Source organism: Carettochelys insculpta, chromosome 6 (assembly GCF_033958435.1).
Source record: "Carettochelys insculpta isolate YL-2023 chromosome 6, ASM3395843v1, whole genome shotgun sequence".
NCBI classification, from domain to species: domain Eukaryota; kingdom Metazoa; phylum Chordata; order Testudines; family Carettochelyidae; genus Carettochelys; species Carettochelys insculpta.
In genome coordinates, this window is record NC_134142.1 from 33659134 (window position 1) to 33684057 (window position 24924).

At 39.4% G+C, this 24924-nt stretch overlaps 1 protein-coding gene across 4 annotated transcripts in view; it reads left to right on the forward strand.

Moving 5' to 3' along the window:
- FOXN3 (forkhead box N3) overlaps positions 1-24924 on the forward strand; it is a 352205-nt gene that overhangs the window by 238641 nt on the left and 88640 nt on the right. For all 4 annotated transcript variants that reach the window (XM_074996645.1, XM_074996644.1, XM_074996646.1 and 1 more), the window contains exon 4: positions 12151-12215. In XM_074996645.1, coding sequence (XP_074852746.1) covers positions 12151-12215 — 65 coding nt within the window. The remainder of the gene's footprint in view (positions 1-12150; positions 12216-24924) is intronic.

A 24924-nucleotide genomic window follows, 5' to 3' on the forward strand; every position in this document is an offset into this window, starting at 1 on the left:
AGCAGGATTGAGAACCATTAAGAACTACTCTCTGGGTACAGTTATCCAGCCAGTTATGCACCCACCTTATAGTAGCCTCATCTAAATGGTATTTGCCTAGTTTTTTGATAAGAATATCATGCGAGACTCTATGAAATGCTTTACTAAAGTCTAGGTAGACCACATCTACCGCTTCTCCCCTATCCACAAGGCTCGTTATCCTATCAAAGAAAGCTATCAGATTAGTTTGACAAGATTTATTCTTTACAAACCCATGCTGGCTGTTTCCTATTACCTTACCACCTTCCAAGTGCTTGCAGATGATTTCTTTAATTACCTGCTCCATTATCTTTCCTGGCACTGAAGTTAAGCTGACTGGCCTGTAGTTTCCTCAGTTATTCTTATTTCCCTTTTTATAGATGGGCACTATATTTGCCCTTTTCCAGTCTTCTGGAATCTCTCCTGTCTCCCATGATTTTCCAAAGATGATAGATAAAGGCTCAGATACCTCCTCTATCAGCTTCTTGAGTGTTCTAGGGTGCATTTCATCAGGCCCTGGTGACTTGCAGACATCTAATTTTCCTAAGTGATTTTTAACTTGTTCTTTTTTTATTTCAACTTCTAACCCTACCCCTTTCCCACTAGCATTCACTATGTTGGGCATTTCTTCATCAGACTTCTCAGTGAAGACCGAAACAAAGAAGTCATTAAGCATCTCTGCCATTTCCAAGTTCCCTGTTACTGTTTCTCCCTCCTCACTGAGCAATGGCCCGACCCTGTCTCTGGTCTTCCTCTTGTTTCTAATATATTTATAAAAAGCCTTCTTGTTTCCCTTTATGCCTGTAGCTAGTTTGAGCTCATTTTGTGTCTTAGCCTTTCTAATCTTTCTCCTGCATTCTTGTGTTGTTTGCCTATATTCATCCTTTGTAATTTTTCCTTGTTTCCGTTTTTTATACAATTCCTTTTTTATTTTGAGATCATGCAAGATTTCCTGGTTAAGCCAAGGCGGTCTTTTTCCATATTTTCTATCTTTCCTACACAGCAGGATAGCTTGCTTTTTGGGCCCTTAATAATGTCCCTTTGAAAAACTGCCATCTCTCCTCAGCTGTTTTTCCCTCAGCTTTGCTTCCCGTGGGACCTTACCTACCAGCTCTCTGAGTTTACCAAAATCTGCCCTCCTGAAATCCATTATCTCTATTTTGCTGTTTTCTGTTCTACCCTTCCTTAGGATTGTGAACTCTACAATTTCGTGATCACTTTCACCCAGGTTGCCTTCCACCTTCAAGTTCTGTACCAATTCCTTCCTATTTGTTAAAATCAAATCTAAAACAGCTCCCCCCCCCCCCCCCCCGGAGCTTTTTCAACCTTTTGGAATAAAAAATTGTCTCCAATACAATCCAAGAACTTGCTGGATAGTCTGTGCCCCGCTGTATTAGTTTCCCAACATATATCTGGATAGTTGAAGTCCCCCCTCACCACCAAATCTGGGGCCCTGCTTGACTTTGTTAGTTGTTTGAAAAAAGTCTCATCCACCTCTTCCACCTGTCTAGACAGCCGGTAGTAGACGCCTATCAGGACATCACCCTTGTTTTTTACCCCTCTTAGTCTAACCCAGAGACTCTCAACACATCCATCTCCTACGTCCATCTCCACCTCAGTCCAAGTGTATACATTTTTAATATATAAGGCAACACCTCCCCTCTTTCTTCCCTGTCTATCCTTCCTAAGTAGGCTGTACTCTTCAATACCAACATTCCAATCATGTGTATCATCCCACCAAGTTTCTGTGATGCCAACGATGTCATAGTTATATTTGTTTATTAGCACTTCCAGTTCTTCCTGCTTATTACCCATACTTCTTGCATTTGTATACAGGCATCTAAGATATTGATTTGATCTTGCCTCCCTGTTTTGCCCTGATCCTCTTTTTACTCTGACATTGTTGCCCATGCTGCCTCCCATTTCTGACCCATCACCCAGGTTTCCATGTTCTTCACTTACCTGTGGGCTTGGCTCCCCTGCCCCGTCGAACCTAGCTTAAAGCCCTCTTCACTAGGTTAGCCAGTCTGTGTCCAAATACGGTCTTTCCCCTCCTCAAAAGGTGAACACCATCTCTGCCTAGCAGTCCTTTCTGGAATAGCATCCTGTGGTCAAGGAAGCCAAAGCCTTCCTAGCAACACCATCTTCGAAGCCAGGCGTTCACCTCTAGGATGCACCTCTCTCTGCCTGGGCCCTACCACTGACAGGGAGGATCGAGGAGAATACCACCTGTGCCCCAAACTCCTTCACCTGTGCCCCCAGAGCCCTGAAGTCACTCTTGACCTGCTCAGCATCATACCTCACAGTATCATTAGTACCCACATGGATGAGAAGCATGGGATAGTAGTTAGAGGGCCTGATAATCCTTGACAATGCCTCCGTAACATCTCGGATACAGGCCCCAGGCAGGCAGCATACCTCCCGAGATGAAATATCAGGGCAACAGATGGGCGCCTCCGTCCCCCTCAGGAGAGAGTGCCCGACCACCACTACTCTACGTTTCCTTCTCGTAGTGGTGGCAGCAGACTTCCCAGCCTTGGGGGTACAAGGCTTCTCCTCTGCTGTATGGGGCGATTCTTTGTCTCCTGTATCAAGTATAGCGTAACGGTTTCCCAGTACCACAGTGGGAGCAGGGGTGGAACGCTGCCTGCTGCCAGAAGTAACAAGCTGCCAGTGTCCACCCTGATCTATCTTCTCCTCCTCCAGTGGTTTATCAGCCATCCTGTGTACTGGGACAGTTACCTCAGCTGTCTCCACATGAATACTATCCAGGAACTGCTCATGGAGTCGGATGCTCCTCAACCTGGCCACCTCCTCCTGTAGCTCCTCCACCTGTCGCCTGGGAGATTCCACCAGCAGGCACCTTTCACACTGGATGGTCCCCCCAGCCTGGATATCAGTGCGTGGGAATTGCAAGCTACAGTCCCTGCAAAGCCACACCAGGATCTGGGTAGAGGCATCCATGGTCAGGCAGTCTGTCTGGCTACAGGCACAGGTGGAGGAGACAGCAGTAGTGCTGGCACAGGTGTTGTGGGTCTTCCTAACCATCGTAGGCCTCCCTCTGTCAAACTCCCTCTTAAACTCCCATCTGCAGCTCCCTTTCCACTTCTGTCCCAGACTGAAGTGTCATTAGAGGAGGTTTTGGAACTAATTGATAAGCTAAACAGTCACAAGTCTCCGAGACCAGATGGTATTCACCCAAGGGTTCTGAAAGAACTCAAATGTGAAATTGCAGAACTATTAACGGTGATTTGTAATCTATCCTTTAAATCAGCTTCAGTACCCAATGATTGGAAGACAGCTAATAGAACACCAATATTTAAAAAGGGCTGTAAAGGAGACCCTAGCAACTACGGACCGGTAAGTCTAACGTCAGTACCGGGCAAATTAGTAGAAACAACAGTAAAGAATAAAATTGTCAGACATGTTGAAGAACATGATTTGTTGAGCAAAAGTCAACATGGTTTCTGCAAAGGGAAGTCGTGTCTTCCTAATCTATTAGAGTTCTTTGAAGCGGTTAACAAGCATGCGGACAGGGGGAATCCAGTAGACATAGTATACTTAGATTTCCAGAAAGCCTTTGACACGGTCCCTCACCAAAGGCTCTTATGTAAATTAGGTGGCCATGGGATAGGAGGAAAGATCCTTTCATGGATTGGGAACTGGTTAAAAGACAGGAAACAAAGTGTAGGAATAAATGGTTAATTTTCACAATGGAAGTGGGTAACTAGTGGCGTTCCCCAAGAGTCAGTCCTGGGACCAATCTTGTTCAATTTATTCATCAATGATCTAGGAGTAAGCAGTTAGGTGGCAAAGTCTGCAGATGACACTAAACTGTTCAGGATTGTCAAAACCAAAGCAGACTGTGAAGAACTTCAAAAAGATCTCCGCAAACTGAGTGATTAGGCAGCAAAATGGCAAATGAAATTTCATGTGTGTAAGTGTAAGGTAATGCACATTGGGAAAAATAACCCCAATTATACATACAATATGATGGGGCCAAATTTAGCTACAACAGATCAGGAAAGGGATCTTGGAATTATAGTGGATAGTTCTCTGAAAACATCCACGCAGTGTGCTGCGGCAGTCAGTAAAGCAAAGAGGATGTTAGGAATAATTAAAAAAAGGGATAGAAAATAAGACAAATATCTTACTTCCCCTATATAAAACTATGGTACGCCCACATCTTGAGTACTGCATGCAGATGTGGTCTCCTCACCTCAAAAAAGATATATTGGCATTAGAAAAGGTTCAGAAAATGGCAACTAAAATGATTATGGGTTTGGAACGGGTCCCATATGAGGAGAGGCTAGAGAGACTGGGACTTTTCAGCTAGAAAAGAGGAGACTGAGGGGTGATATGATAGAGGTATATAAAATCATGAATGATGTGGAGAAAGTGAATACAGAAAAGTTATTTACTTGTTCCCATAATATAAGAACTAGAGGACACCAAATGAGATTAATGGGTAGCAGGTTCAAAACTAATAAAAGAGAGTTTTTCTTTACAGAGCGCACAGTCAACCTGTGGAACTCCTTGCCAGAGGATGCTGTGAAGGCCAGCACTCTAACAGAGTTTAAAAAAGAGCTCGATAAATGTTTGGCGGTTAGGTCCGTAGATGGCTATTAGCAAGGGTAAGGTACTGTGCCTAGCCTTTTGTCGAAGGCGGGAGATGGATGGCAGGAGACAAATCACTTGATCATTGTCTTTGTTTCACCTCCTCTGGCGCGCCTGGCATTGGCTACTGTTGGCAGACAGGATACTGGACTGGATGGACCTTTGGTCTGACCCAGTATGGCCGTTCTTATGTACCAGTGTAGGCAGTATTTAAGTCTTCTTTCAGCGCTTCATTTTGACTTGTATCTGCTCTGCCACTATCGACCTTTTATGGACCCTTCCACGTGCTGGCTAGCCCTGCAGTGTGGAGATCTTTTCGAGGTGACATTTTTGTCTCTGTTAATAACCCCCTATTCCAAGAGGATTTTAAAATCTGTTCTTTTCTTCTTCCCCTTCCCCCCTACCTTGTCCTCAAGATGTGCATTTAGTAATGTAATCTTTGTTGGCTCCATGTTTATTACCTTCCCTCTCTCTATTCACATCATCTGTGAATGCTTGTGTTTGGACCCACACAACTGGTTTTGTGTGAACTGGAGAAGTCTGTTTAATCGGGCCTTTCTGAAAAGGAGGCTAGCTGGAGTTTTGGGATGATTGTGCAATACTGCAACTTTAAAAGAGGAGTTATGTCTTACTCTTTTGTTTGGCTGTAAGAAATGCAAACTCTTTTCTTTAATGTAAATTCCTGCAGACAAAGGAGCTTATTTCCTTGTTTAAGTCTCTTGTAGCCTTGTACACTATTTTAAAGAGCTTGTAAATCTGTAGTATGTGTTTGGTAGAAATAATTCAACTACAGAGTCACGCATTTCATTGCTTCTGTGGGCCAGCCTCATTTCACACACCAGGAGCTCCTGGTAGGTTACTTGATGGGCTGGTCAGCCTGGCTAGGTTCCAGTAAAAACATTTTTTAAAATTGACACATTGCTGCAGAATGTTTTAGGTTTGAAAGAATCAACATTTTTTGACTCAGCCTTCTCACCACCCCCACAACGTCCTTTCAGAAAACTTCCAAGCAACTTTGTCCCAAACCCTATGTGTCCATCTCCTCATCTCCCAGAGCTCCATAGTGAGATCGTGACGTGAGAGGTAAATCATTAGATCAGTTAATTTAGTGAAAATTAGGCTTTTTCCAGTAGCCACCAAAATCATTCGAGTTCTTCCCATTTATACCTCCAGGACTAATCGAATGGAATCTTCTGAAGTTATTGTAGAGGCAGAGAAAGGTGGTTGACTTGACTGTGGTTAGCTCTTTATTGCTGGGAATGATGCATGGATTATGATTTTCTTAACCATGCATGGTTCTACTGATAAGAAATTTACATACCCATATAATGACTGGGTTCAGAGAGATTCACCCTGAGCTTAAATGCATGGGCCTGCATCCCCAGATAGTTGTAAAATCTGCTGCAGTTACCATGCCTTTCACGTTAACTTCCTTTACAGTCTGCTTAGTGCTGGGTCCCCTTATGTCAGAATCTTTTTTGAATATTCATAGTCAAAACATATTCAAATATGTTTGAATCTTCAAATTATTTTTCACAAAATACAGGTCATAAATGTTTGTCTGGCAACAAGAGGACTGTTTGTGCTTCTGTATAAAAAAGCAGTCCTGTAGCACTTTAAAGGCTAACAAAATAGTTTAGTAGGTGATGAGCTTTTGTGGGACAGACTCACTTCCTCAGAATTTTGCAGATCTGAAGTGGGTCTGTCCCACAAAAGCTCATCACCTACTAAACTATTTTGTTAGTCTTTAAAGTGCTACAGGACTTGTTTTGGGAAGATACAAACTGACACTGCTACCTCTCTATGCTTCTATATGTTTCCCCAGTTGCAATCCATTCTCAGCCGCAGCATCTCCAGTATATTGTTGTGAAGTGCTTTGGAAGAGAAACCTTGATTATGTTTTCGAATCTTGTCACGAAAGCCAAAAACAGCCAGTCAAAACTACATTTGTATCGACTAATTGGACAGGTGCTTTGATTAGACCTTTTAGTTTCATACTGACTATAGATAACTTCTGGCCTAATGCAGATTTGCTATTAGAACCTCAGAGTTGTTCCCCAGCTACTGTTTGTTATTCTAAGCAAACTTGTTTTAGATAACTGCAAATATTATGTATTTCCACTTCACTGTGTGTACCTCTGACTAGTGTTAATTTATGTTCCACTCTCTTTAGAGCACAGCATTAAAACAATTTTGTGACACTGAAGAAAAACTTTATATTGAATCCAGTAGAACTGTGTGGTTTACACAATGTTGTAAATAAGATTAACGTTAAAACATATCCTTTCACAGATCCATTGAACTGTAAACTTTTAACATTATAAGATGGTGAAGGTTTCTTTCTTTTTTTCTTTTTTTTAAAATGGGTTTAAATCATAGAAGCTTTAAAATAACTGTTGCTTTCTTTCTGGATCAGTTTCTAGTTTTTTGAACAGTACATCAGATTTGTAGCAGACCTCATAATAAAGGAAACCAAGAAGAGGATTTTTTTCAAGTAGAAGCTAAACTGGCTTTCACTCCTTTTGCACATGTTTAAAAAAATTTCAAGATTAAGTGGTATAAAAGTAGCATTTTTATTACTGCGGTATGCTGGTCACAAATGTCTTATTTCTACATACTCTTTGGCATTTATATTGTTTTGTATTCAGTGCCATATAAAGCAGAAGGATAAATAGTGTGTCTGAAGTAACTTAGAAACTATGCACGCAGACAACTGAATGCAACACATAATTGCTCTGGATTACTCAAATGGGGTTTTTTTATCATAGGTGGTGTGTGGAAGGGTGAACTTTTCCAGATGTTGACTTCATTGGAGACAGGGAATCAGACTGAATACTTCAAAACTGAGAGCTTATTTAACTATTGCTTCTTTAATTGAACTAAATTTGAACAGTTAATTCCACCTGAGACTTTGTGCATCAGAGTTTTGTGAACTGCAAGCTAATTTATCTATCAATTACCAGTTTTACTTAAAAGTGAGCATTGTTCTGTAAACACTGAGGCTTATTATTGAAAATCTTGATTTGTCTCTTTCTCTGGCATGCTGCTCACACATTTCAGTTTCCAAATTTCTTCCCTGGAGATCTGTACTCAATGTTCTCAGTCTCAGTGGGCTCAGGTGCCTCAGATTGGTTTTCCATGTGAGTCTCTGGGGTTTTTTCAGTTTCAGGAAAATGCAGGGTAAATCCATCACTGCTTTCTTTTTTTCTAGATCTTCAACTTTGTCTAGTCAAATGTAAGTTAATATCTCTCTTCCTTCCCCCACTTCCTTTTCCCAAGAAAATATAAAAGCCCTAGTTATGAGAAAATGTCATTAAAATTTCATTTCAGGATTCCACTGAATTTTACCTAAGAGCCTTTGTGCAACAGTGGGAATTTGACATTTAGTCCACTGTTCAGAGAAATGCATGTGTCATGGGGTTCAGGCGTCCCCAAGCACTGCACCCCGTCCGCAGGCAGGAGTGACCCTCACTCAGCAGGAGAACAGCGGGTTTATTAGCCAACAGGACACAGCATCTTATGGGAGAGTCAGTACAGCAGGCAGGGACAGTCAGTCCAATCCATGTTGGGGGAAGGAGGCCCTGTGGGGCCCTGGGAGTTGGGGCCTTACCCCCTCCTTTGTCTGTCTCTCTCTCTCTTCCAGCCCAGACCAACTTCTTTCCAAGTTCCAGTTCCAATTCAAACCCCTCAGGCTCCACCTTTTCCTTTGTCCCCTAGGTTGCCCTCAGCAGGAGCCCCACACCCTCTGTGAGCCACACACATACACACACCTATCCTCCACTACATCACAGCATGTTGAATAGTAACAGAGAGGTGGCCAGGTTAGTCTGTATTCTAACGAAGCAAACCAGCAGTCATATAGAATTTCAGAGACTAACAAAATAATTTTGAGGTGATGTGCTTTCGTGGGACAGATCCTAAGTGCTACATGACTGCTGTTTGTTTTGTTCAGAGCAAGTTTGTGCATTATTTTGCATCATCATTTTACAACTTTGTCATAGCCAGCCCCAAAGATAATTCTGGACTCATGAGGTCCTATGAGTCTTGGGGCCCAGTCCTACAAAGTTGTGTTATTTACCTTTGTGTGAATTCAGAAACTTGAAGGATCAGTGCCCTGATTTGTAAGCTAAGGTACAGCAAGAATGTTGGTAGTCATTCAACTGGATTTGGACACGTGCTTTCTTATCTATACACTGTTTTTACAGTGGTCACAATAATTCATAATATTATTTTGGTTAATTCTCTCTTGAGCTATGAAAGGCTTTTTATTCCTAGGGCATTGACTTGAATTCTTTTACAGGCCACATACTAATTTTTTGTTTAAGTGACCCATCCAATGGAACTTTTATATATTACCACAAAAGTCTCTGTAGAATACTTTTTTTTTTTTTTGCAGAATAATGCAGTTTTCATTAATGATGTTTTATCAGAAACTTCCAAATTATCCAAATGTAACAAAAGGCATCTGTTTTCTATTTCACTGAATTTGGTGTAGTAGTAATAGTAGTAGTAATCAAACAAAAAGAGAGGAAAAAAGTAATGAAAAAAAAAGGTAGGTATGTTACTTTCTTTATATTGTACACTCAAGGATGGAGGTTATGGGGGGTGGATTGCAGACTGTTATAGCAGAAATAATCTTCCTCAAAAGTATCTGCTTTTGTTTTTTAAATTTGTGTTTGGATTTGCATCAGTGGGAGTTCTTTGTATCCTAGTAACTTACACTTCTGCAGTGCTTGTTTTAAAGATGAATTTACAGTGTCCTAAATATTTAGTTCTGTTTTTTAATGCTTCAGTGCACTTTTTAGCAGTCCATGATTTTATAAAAATGATTTTCTCACATCTTGTTTCCTTCCCTCTAGAATTCTACAACATACCTTTTGTTTTCAATATATTTTCCCCTAGAGTTTGTGGTTTTAAAATGCTCTCCGTGCCTAAGCCTTATTAACATACATGACATTTCTAATTTATAATAAAAGCTTATATTTAGTACCTTTCAGATACCAAGTAACTACAAATAATTAAGCATCACTGCATACAGGTGCTTTTTAGGGGCATCAGCCTGAACAAATCACATCATGCGACTATGGGGAGAAGGGAATATTTGGCAAATAGAGTAACTACACTGCTATTAAAAGTGAAATGGATTTTTAATGTTCATGCAGGGTCTGTTTTTAAAGTCTCCTCCAGAATGCCTCCATGCACAAAGTTACATCACACACACAGCTTTGTCTCAAAGCATTGAAAGTCTAAGTCAACCTGCCCACAGATCTGTTGTTTCCTTAAACTCTTTCATTAGAACTCTTGTCACAGATCCTGTTAGTTTCTCATGAAGTACTCTGTGTACTGTAGATAGGTAGGTAGGTCGGTGGGTAGTGTTCTGCAAGGAATACTGCTGTTAGGTTGTGTTCTGAGAGGAATACAGTTTCATGGATTGTTTAGGCTTTACAAGGCACTAGGATCTGTTTGTCTCTAGACCTGTTTAGGGCTCTAACAGAATGAATTTTAATTGAGGAAGAATATCTCAAATGTTGGTGTCTGAGTAGGATAGTTACAGAATCATCACAAGTTCTGAGTGAGCACTTCACAGAATTTATTTTTTTAACATTCTCTCCACCCCCAGAAGAATACAAATCTGCATGAAATACACTGTAGAAAATTCTAGTTCCTAAACATAAATAATAGTGGGGCCAGTGGTAGCACTTCGAGACAAATGTAAAGCATACGACAAGTCCTCATCATCTCAGCTACAGCAGCCTCTTCTCTTGACTTAACAAATGCAATCTTATGCTACTTATAAGCACACACTACACTGCCGCAAAGATCATTTTTTGACCTCATTGTTCATCCTTCTTCCTGCATCCCCTCACTGCCTCTCCTTTTTCTCTCATCAAACACTTCTCTTCACTTTCAAAGCGCCTCATTGCTTACCTTTGCCTGATCTGTCATCTCTTGTAGGTGGTGAAGATGTTGAGTGCTGCCTCCACTCTGCTGCTAATGCCAGCTTTCATTGCCAGCCTGTTTTAATTTTCAGTGCTGTGCTTTGTGCTTTCTTCCTTGCTGGCCTTCATATTTGCAAGGCGCTTCCCATCACTATCTGTAAAGCAAATTCATTATACATCTTCAAATACTGCCTTAAAACGGTCATTTGGTCTGATGTCTACCAAAAATTTAACTGTTAGGCCACTGTTTCCAAGTGCTCCCCTTTTTGTCAGAATCCAGTGCTGTCTCTTGTTGTATGCTTACAGTGTAAGCGCCTCAGGGTAGGAGGTCCCCTTTTTAATTCCATCAAAACGAAAAGGAGTCAAGTAGCACTTTAAAGACTAGCAAAATAGTTTATTAGGTGAGCTTTTGTGGGACAGACCCACTTCTTCAGAGCATAGCCAGACCAGAACAGACTCAATGTTTAAGGCACAGAGAACCAAAAACAGTAAGCAAGGAGGACAAATCAGAAAAAGATAATCAAGGTGAGCAAATCAGAGAGTGGAGGCGTGGGGGGGGGAGGTCAAGAATTAGATTAAACCAAGTATGCAGATGAGCCCCTATAGTGACTCAGAAAGTTCCTGTCCCAGTTTAAACCACGTGTTAATGTGCCAAATTTGAATATAAAAGCCAGCTCGGCTGTTTCTCTTTGAAGAACGGTGCGAAAGTTCTTTTTCAGTAACACACATACCTTTAGGTCATTAATAGAATGCCCCATTCCATTAAAATGTTGACTAACTGGTTTGTGGATCTGGAGTGTTTTGATGTCTCTCTTGTGCCCATTAACCCTTTGTCTAAGGGAGTTAGAAGTCTGTCCAATAATTTTAATTCCATGTTTGTACGGTGCCTGCCATGGGGAAGTCTTGTCCGTATCTGGAGCCCTATGCGCTATCTTAACATAAATAATAAATAATGACTAATAAAATAAGTCTCTTGTAAAATTTTGGCTCTTGTGCAGCCTCCTAAACTTACTGTCCATGTTAATAGACATTACACTCTTGTTAGCATGATTAATAGTGATGACAAAATGAGGTGTCACTTGACGCATGGCATTCTTCATGGAAGTCATAGTCCTGTGGAAATACAAAAACAGTACAGTAAATGGCTATGCCTTTTTATACTACAGCTCTGCTTTTAACCTGGGAGAGCAGGTTGTTTAAACTAAATTCTTGGCTGTATAGTGTTTTCTGGAGGTGGTTGCTTTAAAAAAAAACACTCAATGGATATTTGTTGCATTGTGAACTCAGTAAATAATTTGAGATTTTTTTTTTCCTCCCATGCTGCTTTTTTCTTTCTCTAAATTAGCATGGGAGCGTGTGTGAGGCTGGAGGCCTAGTCCGAGGAAAGTTTTCATGTGACTAGAATGTGAATCTAAAACCAGCATATCAAATAAGGAGACTGTTGTGTCCTGTTTTGAAGTCAAAACATGACAGAGTTGATACCACATTAAAAGCAGAGGATGTCATTAAAATAATAACTTGTACATTAATAAATGCAAATGAGATTTTCTTTACACTTATTTCTTATTACCTTTAGCACATCAGTTCCACCCATTTGGCCAGGAAGGACCTTTTTCAAGAGAAATGGAGCCCTTCTACAAGGTAGGTCATAGATAGATAGATATCCAAGTGTGTGTGTATGTGTATATATAATATATATAGACATCTCCTGAATAATTGTTTTTATTGGTATTTTTTTCCCAGTGAACATAATTTTTATAATCTCATTTGTGGGGAATGAAATGCAATGTGACTTCGTGATTTATTTCCATTTTACTGGATTCCTTTTGTTTTAGACCTTTCTAAATCCTGGTTTCATGAAAATAGCAGATTATTACCTGAAAATGATGATGACTGTGAAAATTGCTGCTTTCTCCTTCTCAGATTGATTTGCTTATTGTAAATTATAACAATTTATTTCTCAAGTGAAATTGAGAGTACACAGTACAATGTGTCCAAGGAACAATTTAAATACCGTTGATGAAGCAGAATTCCTCCCTGAAAAAGAAGCTTTCTTTTATTTTCTAGCATGCATCCTCTGATCGTGCTGATGCCAAAATCTCTCTTCCGGTGGCCAAGTGTCAACACCACAGTGGGAAAATAACTAGAGGATTTTTTTATAAAGAAAATCTTCCACATTGAAGTGTGTTCTTCTTTTTTATATAGGGGTTTGGAATTATTTTGTTTTTGAGTGTGATGTACAGTATGAACTAAAGTTTAGTTTGGGGAGTTTAATAGCTGCTAGGGGAAAGTTTGTGGTAAGTTCTATTAGATTTTTACTCTTCATGAAGAATATTTTTGTCTGTGCTGCTGTATAACTTTTCTCATAATTAGAGTTTCTTGGATACATTAGAAGAAAACTGTTTCAAAATTTATATTCATTTGTTTGTTGGAAATAACTTGCAGAGTTTGCCCAAGACTTTTTTGGTCTGGGACAAACAAGTTATAATTTTTGTATTGAGATTAGTCCATGGATGTGTATCAATTTTGGGATCTTATTCTTCTGTAGTTAAAAGTTTTATGTATGCAGTTTCCATTATAAACAAAGGTATTCCTATCCTGTAAAATGTCCCAGTGATCAAGCTGGGATTTAATATTGAGGTCAGTGGCTCACAGGAGGCCAAAACCATAATTGTATATACAAACATTTCCACAAAATAGAAGGGAGTGGAATACAACTCTCCACGGGGTTGTCAAACTATTGCAGTTCAATGGAGAATATTTTTGAGATAGTTTTCAACATATTTCTAAAGGCCTGCTTCTTAATTTTTTTTTGTGTTGGTGGTGGTGTTATAGTGTGTTTTGATATATTTAATTAGAGACTTCAGGCTGTTCATTACATCTAGGAGACAGTGCAGCTTACAGAAATTGGATCCTTTCATTTTTAGTAAGGACAAGATGGATTTGAAGCTTTCAGTCACAAAAGCATAGTGAAAGGAATGTGGGGGAAGTTTAATATGTTAGAAAAGTTTCTCTTTCATTTGCTCAGGGTTTGTCTGTGGTCAAGTAGGTGGTTTAGATGCATCCTTCATAACATTTTTTTTTTCTGTTACGTTCGAAAATTGGAGATATTTTCAAATTTGTATGGCACAAATGTTGACCTCCCTTTTCTTGTATTGCAGGATGTTTTTGAAGTCAGTATAGCTATTTTGTTCCCCACACCTTAGAAGATATTACAACCCTTTCTCATTACAAAAACAGATTGCCAAGCAAAAGTTTCATTGGGGCTAGTGTTCCATTTGATGAGGCTATGTTGAATAAGTTAGCCAATATTCTGTCCCAAAACTGTGACACCAGTACAGGATGAGATGCTAAAATATATGTCTGAGAAGTTTCCTTAAATACTTTATGCTCCAGTTTGAAATATTGTAGGCATAGAGTTAAAAACAAAAACAAAAAACAAACAAAAAAACCTCTTCAATCTCTGTCTTTTTTTTTTTTTTAATTATGATTACGTCTGAAGATCTCAGGAGTTAGTAAAAAATGCTGCTGCTGCTGCTACAGGTGGTCCTTCCAGTCTAATTTTGATGTAAATGGGGTGGGTTGACAGAGGATTTCAGATGAGGAAAAGAAATAATACAGTGAAGCTTTTCCCTCAGACAGCATTTTCAACTCCTTAGGGCTGGTCTACACTTCAGCAGAAAGTTGAATTAAGGTACGCAATTCTAGCTATAGTAATTATGTAGTTAGAGTTGGCAAACCTCAATTTGGGCTTCCACACAATCTCCACCAAGGGAGACTGACAGCAGCATGCACTCCTGTCAACTTCCCTTACTCCTAACCAGGGGGCAGGAATACCGCTACTCACGCAGTTGTTCTGAAAGTTCCAGTTAGTGTATCCCTACTGGGCGTGCTAAATTGAACTCCGGAAGATCAACTGCAGCAGGATCAATCTTCCCTGTAGGGAAGACCGAACTCTTATTCTGCCAGTTCCTTTCTGTTTCCTTGGAAACACATGAACCAGATAGTCACATGTGAGATTAACTCAACTGCTGGTTTCTAACTAGGTTTATGTTCCAAGGAAGGAAATTTTTGATTGGGACAAGTAAGATGGTAAAGGTTTTTACAATACTTTTCTTGATAAGCATCTATTTAAATAGAAAGGGAATATTCCTGCTGTATTACAGAGGGTAGTCTAAAATGACTGCCTCAAAATTGGTATATTTTCAGAATGTTTTATGAAATTTTAACACTTCTCATGTCGTCTTGTATTGTCTGTGTGCTATCTGAGTGGTGAAGAAATGCGCCTACCACATTTTTGTTTATAGTCTATTTTTTTTATGTCTGTAGTAGGAAGAATTCTCCCCTCGTTCTGCTCAGCATAATGGCATTTGAAAGTCAACTATCTGTAGATACAAAACCAACAAGAAGTCCTGTGATACCTTGTAGACTAACAGATATTTTGGAGCATAAGCTTTCATGGGCAAAGCCTCGCTTCATCAGATGCAGGAATGGGGAATCCAGAGGAGGGTCTGAAGATACAGGCTTATGAAAAGGAGGGAGTCACAGTCAAGAGGAAGGCCAGAGTTTGACAAGGTCAGTTCAGTCAGGGAGGATGTGGCCATTATCTGCAGCTAAGAAAGCAGTGCTGGGATAGGAGGAAGGGTCATCTGATACATCAGTAATTGGTTAAAAGATTGGAAACAAAGGGTGGCAATGAACGGTCAGTTTTCAGAGAGAAGAGAAGTGAATAGTAGTGTCCCCCAAGGATCAGTACTAGACCAGTTCTATTTAAAATATTTATAAATGATGTGGGGAAAAAAGGGGGTAAACAGCAGGGTTGCAAAATTTGCAGATGATACAGAACTACTCAAGAGATTAAATCCAAAGCAGAGTGTCAAGTGTTACAAAGGGACCTTGCAAAACTGGGTGATTGGGCAACAAAATGAAGAATGTAAAGTAATGCACACTGGAAAACATAATTCCAGCTAGGCTTATAAAATGATGGAGTCTAAATTAGCTGCTACCACTCAACAATGATTCCAAGAGTTCTTTCTTCATTCTCTGAAAACATCCTCTCACTATGCAGCTGCAGTGAAAATAGCTAACAGAATGTTGGATTATTAGGAGTGGGATGGATGGGAAGATACAAAATATCATATTTCCTTTATATAAATCCATGGTACACTCACATGTTGAATACTATGTGCAGATTTGGTTGTCCATCTCAAAAATAGATTGGAATTGGAAAGGGAGCAGAAAAGTGGGGGAAAAATTATTAGAGGGTGTGGAAAAGCTCTCGTATGAGAAAAGATTGACAAGAGTGGGACTTTTCAGCCAGGAAAAGAGATGATTTAAATGGAGGATGTGATAGAGCTTTTAAAAATCATGACTGATGTGGAGAGAATAAATAAGGAAGTGTTGGAAGTCATCAAATGAAATTATTAAATAGCAGGTTTAAAAGAGATAATAGAATTATTTTTTCACACCACACATAGTCAACTTTTGTAAATTTTTGCCAAAATTTATTATGAAGGCAAAGACACTAACTGGTTTTTAAAAAGAACTAAATAAGCTCAGAGAGGAGAGAGCCATCAATGGCTATTAACCGGGATAGGCCAGGGTTCAAAATCATCCAAGCCAAGCCTCTTACCCAAACAGTTAAATTGATACAAAAACTGAATTTTGATGAGACCAAATGGACTTTGCTCATCTAAAGAGAGGCTACGTGTGCACACACGTGTGCATGTTCACATTTATACAGATAAGTTTTCTTCACCCCTGTACTGATGAGAAAATGTGAAATACAGTAGATCCCTGAGATACATGCACTTGAGTTGCGCATATGTCAGGTTAACATGATTGATCGTGCAGGGAAACTGACCAGTGCTCCTACCCTGTTGCTCTCTTGGCAAAACAGACACCTGGAAGCACAGCAGTCAGGGCTACCCATTGTTGTGGATGTCCTTTCTGTTGAGAGAAGGCCCCCCAGAGCATCCACACAGCCTTTTTGTTGACTGAATCTGTCAACAGCAATATCACACCTCATGGCAGAGCGGCATAATGCTGCCGTTGAAAGTCTTGAGGTTTGTTGACAAAATGTGGACAAAACTCTTTTGTGTGTGGATGTTCCACCACATTCGTTGACAAAACTCGTTAGTGTAACCATAGCCTAATTGCAGGGGGAAGGAGTATTTTGTTGACAAAAGTGCTAACAAACAGCATTCATCTATGCTGACTTTTAGCAGTATAGCTATGTCAATGCAGCTTTGTTTACAACAGCTGCATTGTACTGTAGACATGCCCTTAGTCAGTTGAAGCTAGTTAAACTTAATTTATGCTTTGTTCCGTCTTTAAATTTATATCTGTTGTTCTTGGCCTTTCCTTTCTACTACCCTGAAGTGATCAGTAGAGGTGTTTAACCTCCTTGTTACAATAAATAATTGGTTAGATGCATCACACTATTACTTTAGATGGGAGTTTTTATTTTCTTTTGATTGTAAAGGGTCACTGAAAATCTCTTCAGGTGTTTCCTTCAAGGAAGGTAAGGCACATATAGTGTTTGTGGGGGGCTGAGTGTTTGAACATCTTATTTATTATTAGCTGTATTTAGGTTTGCAAAGGTGTCACTGAAGGTATAAAATGAAGTCTCTGGGGATTTATAAGTATCCCTGAGGGCATAATATGAACTTCAGCAACCTCTTTTATGAGGGAGGATGGAAAAAATCCAACTGAATTGTCAGAAACCCAGGGGGCTGTATGTGGGACTGGAAATTGGGGTTCGGCAGAGATGAGAGTAGGAGTGAGTGAAATTTTCTCATTTTTTAGCAAATTTGATATTGACTTTGAAGTGACAAACCCCACACTGACTCTTAAAATCACCACCCTAAAAAAGTGAGAGCAACTTTGTTGTATAGTATGCATATAGGGTTCCTCTCCCCCTCCTTTTTCTTCCTAGTCAAATATATAGCAAAAATATATTATTGTTTTTGCCTTTTAAATGCATGCAGTGTGGCTGAGTTGATATTGCTGTTGGAGGCTTATACAGACTTAGGTAATTGTGCATTCCCTATTACTGGAATATCAGATCACCTTAACTTTTTGTGTGTTCTAAAATACAAAAATGAGAAACAAGGTGACAATCTGATGTTAATGTAGCCTGATTGTTGCACTTTCTGACTTTATCAATGTAATGTAATTTCTGCCCTGGTTTGTTAGTGTGGTACACTTGATTTGCCTACGATATAGGTCTATGACCGTATTATTGTTAGGAGTCTTACTAGGAGAAATGAATTTTGATATTTCATAATAGTGCTTCATATTGTGGCTTACAGGTAGCAAATGGAAAAATTTGAAAGAATACACTTGTAAATGAGTGAAGGTAAAGTTTACTGTCTTAGTTTACTTTCCTTGGCAACTGCAAGGTGTGGCTGAATAATTCAGGGCTGGTCATGCTACAGTACAAAAGTTAGGTGGGGTGTGTCTGTGTTTGTCATCATTTACCTACAGTGTAAGCTGCTTAATGAATTGTAATAGCAAGAAATGGTTTGTTTGAAATAGATGATAAAAAAATACCAATTACTTCTGCTGCTGTTACTGCTGGCAACTCCTAGTGTGACCACTGACATGTAACTCTTATGACTTTTAAAACAGTTTGTTTTTCTGGATAATCTAACTATTATGCCCAGATGTATGACATTCTTTCCTTAACCTGTGTATTATGGAAATTTTTAACATGAGCTTTATTTACAGTAGGTGGGGGAAAGCGAGTACACCTATAACCACCTGGAAGAGATGAGCAGTAGACTCTAGTAAGACTATTATGAGCTAAATAACTGTTTTGTTTTGTTTTTTTCCTCCCCACTGCCCACCTCCCAGGATCACCATAGTAGGCTAGAAGGACCTTTGTAGGATGATCTCATCTTGGATTTGTTTACATAGGTTGTGATTAGTAACTAGAACTCCAAGTTTAATTGCATGTCAGTTTCTGATAATAGATATAAAATCAGGAAGAAAACAGCCTTTGTAGTTGGTTCAACTTTCTCCTCAGCCTAACAATTAAGACAAATTGTTGTGGCTCACGGAAAATGGTAGTCTCAGAGGGGCAGTAGCCATGTTAATCTGTAGCTTCACAAATAACAAGCAATCCTGGAGCACCTTAGAGACTAACAAATTTATTAGGTCATATGTTTTCAGGGGTAAGGAAGTCAACTCCAGTACTGCTTGTTGTTTCAAGAATGATAGTGTTAATCTATAGCCCTAAAGTACATTATGTGTAGAGTGTATTTAATACCCTAAATACACTTGGAAAATTATCTAGAGGTACTTTCTGTTGTAACAAAAAGCAGTCAAGTAGCACTTTAAAGACTAGCAAAATGGTTTATTAGGTGAGCTTTCGTTGGACAGACCCACTTCTTCAGACCATAGCCAGACCAGAACCTGTGCAGGTGACTTACACGTTTGTAGTCTTCTTCTCTAAAACCCTTGCTCAGGGACTTATCAGGCTCTCCCAAGAGGAAAACCTCCAGGAGGCTTATATGCTCTTAAGAGTGTGAGTTTACGTTCCTGGAGTTTCTGATGTTTTAGCTGGAGGTGTGGGAAGAGTAGAATTTAGCAGCCAAAATAGAGGGTGTAGTCTGTAGACTGTTGCTGTCTTGAGATCTCGGGGAACATCCCATGGATCATACGATCATACAGCATTCTTGAAAGGCTGGGTGATTTATAGTCACTTAACAATTTGTGCCACACTCAAAGCCCCCCCCCCCCCCCCGAATGTATGTTTACAATATAAGATTTGGTAAGAGTGTGTATTATTGTTCCTTGACCCTTCATCAGTGCAAGCTTTTGTACTGACCTGAGATTTTGTGGATGTGGTTTTTGTTGTCTAAAATTATTCTTTTTTATCATGAGCCCTGTTACTATACAGATTGGTGATCTTTATGTGCAAGTAGACTTTTTCTGTAACCCATTACGCTGGAGTCTGCTTTGGATTCCTTAAATAGGTTTGGTTCATACCAAATCCAGTGAGTTACTTCTGGGTGAATTGTGTGTCATTTGTATGTGTGCAGAATTCACGACCCATCCAGTTTTCTTTGCTTCCTCACAGAATAATGACTTCTGATGGGGAAGCAAAGAGAAGTCACGAGTGGCCATCCATGCTTCCTGGGCAGTGCAGGCAGCTTGGATTGGGCACCCAAAGCAATCAGTAGAGACATGCATAACTGCCTGGGGAGGAAGGGGCTATACAGTCATACATGCGTGTGCGTGTGTGTGTGAGAGAGAGAGACTGTTCAGCGTGGAGGGACAGGCCTTTGAAACGAATTTCTGAGAAGGTAGGCATGAGGTAGACACTGTCCCCTCAGAGAGCAGAATGAAGCAGTCTGTCTATTCAATGAGTAATTCTCATTGTTTGTAGTGAATTGTCTCTCCCAGATATATAAAGAAGGTATAATAGTTTAAGACTCTCTTAAATTGCCAGAGTATCCATTATTATAAAGCAATGTGTAGCCTTATAAATGTTTGTGATGGTTTAGTGATTAGGTCTTCCCTAAATTTTTGGACTGGAGAAATTTCCCATCAAAATGTGCTCTATGAACTGTTTGTAACTGACCTTTCTGGAGATAGCCAGTGTCCAGTATAGACAGAGTTTGAGTCCCCATCCCTCATTCACTCTTCAGTTGTGTGAGGTAATACTGAGTATATGGCTGCATGTATTTGCTGACTAATAACTAGACGTAAAGGGCTAACATTAGCTTCATTACTTTAGGCAAGGCGGGGGGTTAAGTATTTCATCCAATGCACCTACCTACCCACCCACACACACTTCTTACTTCTGTTGTATTGTAGTTTAAGTAAACTGCCAAAAGAGTTGAGACCAGTGTGATTTTATTTTATTATTTTGACAAAGAAAATATGCAGAATTTTATAGAATTTTGAAATATTGTATGCAGAATTTTTAATTTTTTGTCACAGAATTCCCCCAGGGGTAGCTGGTGAAGGCATCCTCAACATTCCGGTGTCCATTACTGAAGGTGGTGACTCTCCTACAGTTTTCACTAAACTTTACCTTTGTTTTATTCTACTTATTTATTCTATTTATTTGTTTTATGCCTGTGGACTTATACCTAGGAGTAAAAACTTTCAGTGACACACAACAGACTTGATGATGCAAAGTCTAGATACTGTCTGTGAATCCTTGCTGAGCTCAAGCAAAAGTAGAAACCTAGCAGTAAACTCTGTGAAATAACATAAGAAGATAATAGAAAACTTGGAGATCTCCACATATCAATTAAAAAATGATGTAATTTTTGCAATAAATTTACAAGATAGATCAACTGAAGCTTGTACACCCTGCTAAAAATCTGAGATTGGTTCATATCCCTGAAAGTGTGAAGGTGGGTGATATTACACAGGCAGAATCTTGACTATCATGATTTCTGAACTTTTGTGTATACAACAAAGTAGGCTGAATGTATCATTTGCAGGGAGATGAGTACGTCCATAAGGTCAGTGCCTTGAACAGTCTTGTTGACATGCAGATCGCTATCAACTGAGAAAAGATGCTTCAAGTTTCCAGCGAAACACCATCTTGTTGGTACCAGAAGCCCAGATCAGGGGTATTTCTTAATTACATCTCAGCCTTCTGCAGAGTGAAGCTGTATTAACAAACCTTTATGAAAAAAAAAAAATTAGGGGTGGGCTGTTTAAAATAGCATGTCTTTCTGTAACCCTTGAATCTGTGGTTCCCTGGTGATAAGTATGTTTGTATTTTCAAATCATCTGATGAGGCTGAAACTTTGTAAGCAAGTTAAAGCTATGGGAAAAACATGGACTTCAGCAATGAGGACCATGTCCCAAAAATGTTAGTGTTTACTATTTTGAAAGTGCTATATGTTTGGTGTTAGTATTCAATTGTTATTAGTCTTTTTAGTGGGTGGATCAGCGCCTTTGTGCTAGTTGTTTAAAATCAGAAAAGCATGGTTCTGTGTCTCTTCCTCCACTGGATGAAATATTCCTTAAGCAACTGATACAAATTGGTTACTTAAAAATGAAAGTTAAAAATAAAAAGGCAGTCGAATTAAATGTGGAAGTTTGCAACGAAACATGTACACCTGACCACCATCATCCCAGGTTTGCTCCAGTGTTTTAATTAAACATCACTTGAGCCAGGAGAATTTGGGAGCTTTCAGGTACTGGATTATAAATTAATCCTTTCAAGTGTCTTCAAATGTGCTTTTGTTAAAACTAGACAGATAATTTGGGAGAGACAAGAATGTTCTAAATTACTTTAAAAACATTTATGAAGCCATTGCTTTGCCTTTGTTATAATTTATAAAGGGTTTTAAGCTCTAGTGAGGCTTTAAGAAGGAAGGCAGCAGGGCTGCCTGTGTTGAGGGAACTATAGTATGTACAAAAGGCAAAACAGGGACTCCTCCAGGGTAAATAATCCTTCTTAATGCTTCTGCTTGGTTCCATCCGTGTTCTGTAAGGAGTACACATGCCAAAGTAGTTAGAACACTAGAGTGAGCATGTTGTATGTGATATTTAGTCATTTGTTCATGGGGGCTGGGGAAGGAACAAGGAAGAAAATTGTATCTGGGTCTGGAAAGGTGGAGGTGGGAGGTTAGGGAGTTTATCATAAAGACATCGCTTGAGACAATAGCATGATGTAAACTTGTTTTCAGGAACTTTGCCTTAAGCCATATTGTAAGATCAGAAAGTCATTATGAGCTGATTTAATCCTCTAATATGTTTGATATTGAGCAAGACCCAGAAAGTGTCAGTTTCTTTGCTATGCAGTACTTTCAAAGCACAAGGGTATGCTCTGGATTCCGCCCTCAAATAAATGAGTGTATGCCATTATGTTGTCCTCAGCTGCATCTTTAGAGAATGTTTGTTTTTCTTAGTTTTCGGTATTACTGCTTATAAGTCAGGATCCTACAGTTGTTGCTTTTGCCCAAAATTATGTTCATTTCTTTTTCTTACCCCTATTGGTACATATTTATAGCTGTAAATAAGCCAACTTTCATCTAGATTGTGAAAGACTAAATGAAATTCAAATAATTAAGACTGTTCCAGCTGCCAATTTCTGATCCTGAACACCTAAACAAGTCCAGATCCCACATCTGAACAACAGCATTGAGTTATCTTTGAATACACATCCTTACCATGTTTCACTTTTCAGTTTGGGAACAAATACTGTTTATCTCCTTGGCTACATCTACGCTAGCATTCCTCTTTCAAAAGGGGCATGCAAATGAAGGAAATGGAAAATATAAATGAGGCACAGATTTACATATCTGGCACCTCAATTTTTCATATTCTTCTTTTGAAAGATGAAAAGCAGTGTAGACCTAGCTCTTTCGAAAGTAATCCCCATCTTCGAAAGAACCCTTCCCCCCTCCCCCCTTTTTTTTTTTTTAAGGAAGAAGGGTTTTTTCGAAGATGGGGATTACTTTTGAAAGAGCCGCATCTACACTGCTTTTCTTCTTTCAAAAGAAGAATATGCAAATAAGGTGCCAGTTGTATAAATATGTGCCTCATTTGCATTTTTCCATTTCCTTCATTTGCATGTCTCTTTTGAAAGAGGAATGCTAGTGTAGACATAGCCCTTGTGTTTTTGCTGTTTCTTTGCACTTTTTTCAAGTTCACATTTCTCCTTCTTCAGCTCTTCCTGTTTCTCTTTGTATGTTCTCCCTGTCCACTGTGCTAGATCAGTCGTTTGGGCACTTGATTCTTTACTTGTGAGCATTGCAAATGGCAGCTAGCACTTCATGAAAAAGTGTCAAATCACAGACAATATTGTTAGTGTAAAATTAAAGTTCAGCGCTCACCCATTTAATCACGAATTTTCTTAAACTCTTTTGCTGCAAAATAAGGATGGATTTATGTGTAATCTTATATGAGTGAAATATTAGATTTTGTTTATTGGCATGGGCAGTGAGTATTGTGTGGTGTCTGGGTCTGTTCAGTATTTAGAACTGGCTCTTACAGTTCCTGTGTGAGTGCATGCATCCATAGATTGAATGTGTGTGTGAGAGAGAGAGAGTGTGTGTGTGTGTGTAAAATATCTCACTTTTAAAAACATCTAGTGAATTGTGTCTCAAAGGAGTGAGGTAGCACTTGTTGACAGAGAAGCATGATAGAAAAAGCCTGAGATGTGCTGAAATGTCCTTATCTTTTTTTTTTCTCCCCACTAGAATGTAGTCAAGTGCAGACACTCCCCAAAAAGAGTCAGTTTTATATTAGTTATACCGAATTGGCTCACTGTGAGGTTTTTTTTTTTTCTTTTGAGTAGCTTGCTTTTTTAAAACAATTGGCTTATGTACTTTTGCACAAGCATAGCTTCCTTAGCTATTTTGGTACAAAATACGCAGTAGTCATTTCAAAAAAAAAAAAAAAAAACCTCATCCTGAAATCTGAATAATGATTTGACATCTCTTAATATGGAGTTTACTTAAATATGGAATTTCCTGGCACTCACTTCTTGAACAGTATTCATAAATGTATGTGACATATCTAAGCAGACAATACTTCAACATTCAGTGGAAGACTTATGACTAAAAAAATCATCATCCAGAGCCTGTTTGATCAGTTGACCAAGATTCATGGCAATCCTCTGATTAGATGTACTAGTTGGATCATTTGTTTTGCCAGACCACAGACAAGCTGCAACTGGTTACTGATGGGTACGTGTTATGAATGCTGAGTCATTGTCTCTCAATAAATAAAGATGTCAGTATGCAGACAGTGGTTTTATAGAGCAAGATAAGAGAAGTAACTCAGTGAACTCAAACGGATGTTTCAGAAGCCCTATAAAGTCTTAACTTCTTGTCTCATATGTTGAGCCACTTTGTGCTCCTAGACAACATGACAGACTTTGAAGGGAACAAGACGAGGCACAGAATCAGTAAACAGTTCTTGTAGTGGCCATCTATTCTTACTCTGGTTGGTCAGCTCTTCATGTCTTTTCTTGTGGAGACAGTAGGGGCAGCTAGAGAGCGACTGCTATGCATGGCATCCTCACCTGACTATGCAGCAGATCTCAAAAATAAAATCCTCTGAGTTACTGTTAGTGGGATCAGTAATTACTGCTTTGTGATGCTTTGGTCCTACCCCTAGCAGGTTCAAATGCAGGCTAATGGCACCATCGCTCCTGTGGGAAGCCTTCCCTCATAATGTAAGTCCCTTGAGATGACCAAGGATCTGCAGAGGTTACCTGCGTCTTTTTATGGATGCTTTTCCATGAAAGGCCACACACCTTACTTGTCCATGGCAGCCCCCAAGTGCCTGTCTGGGAAGAACATCTAGTGCAGGGGTCAACAACCCTTGATATGCATGCCAGGAGTGGCACATGAGCCCATTTTCATCA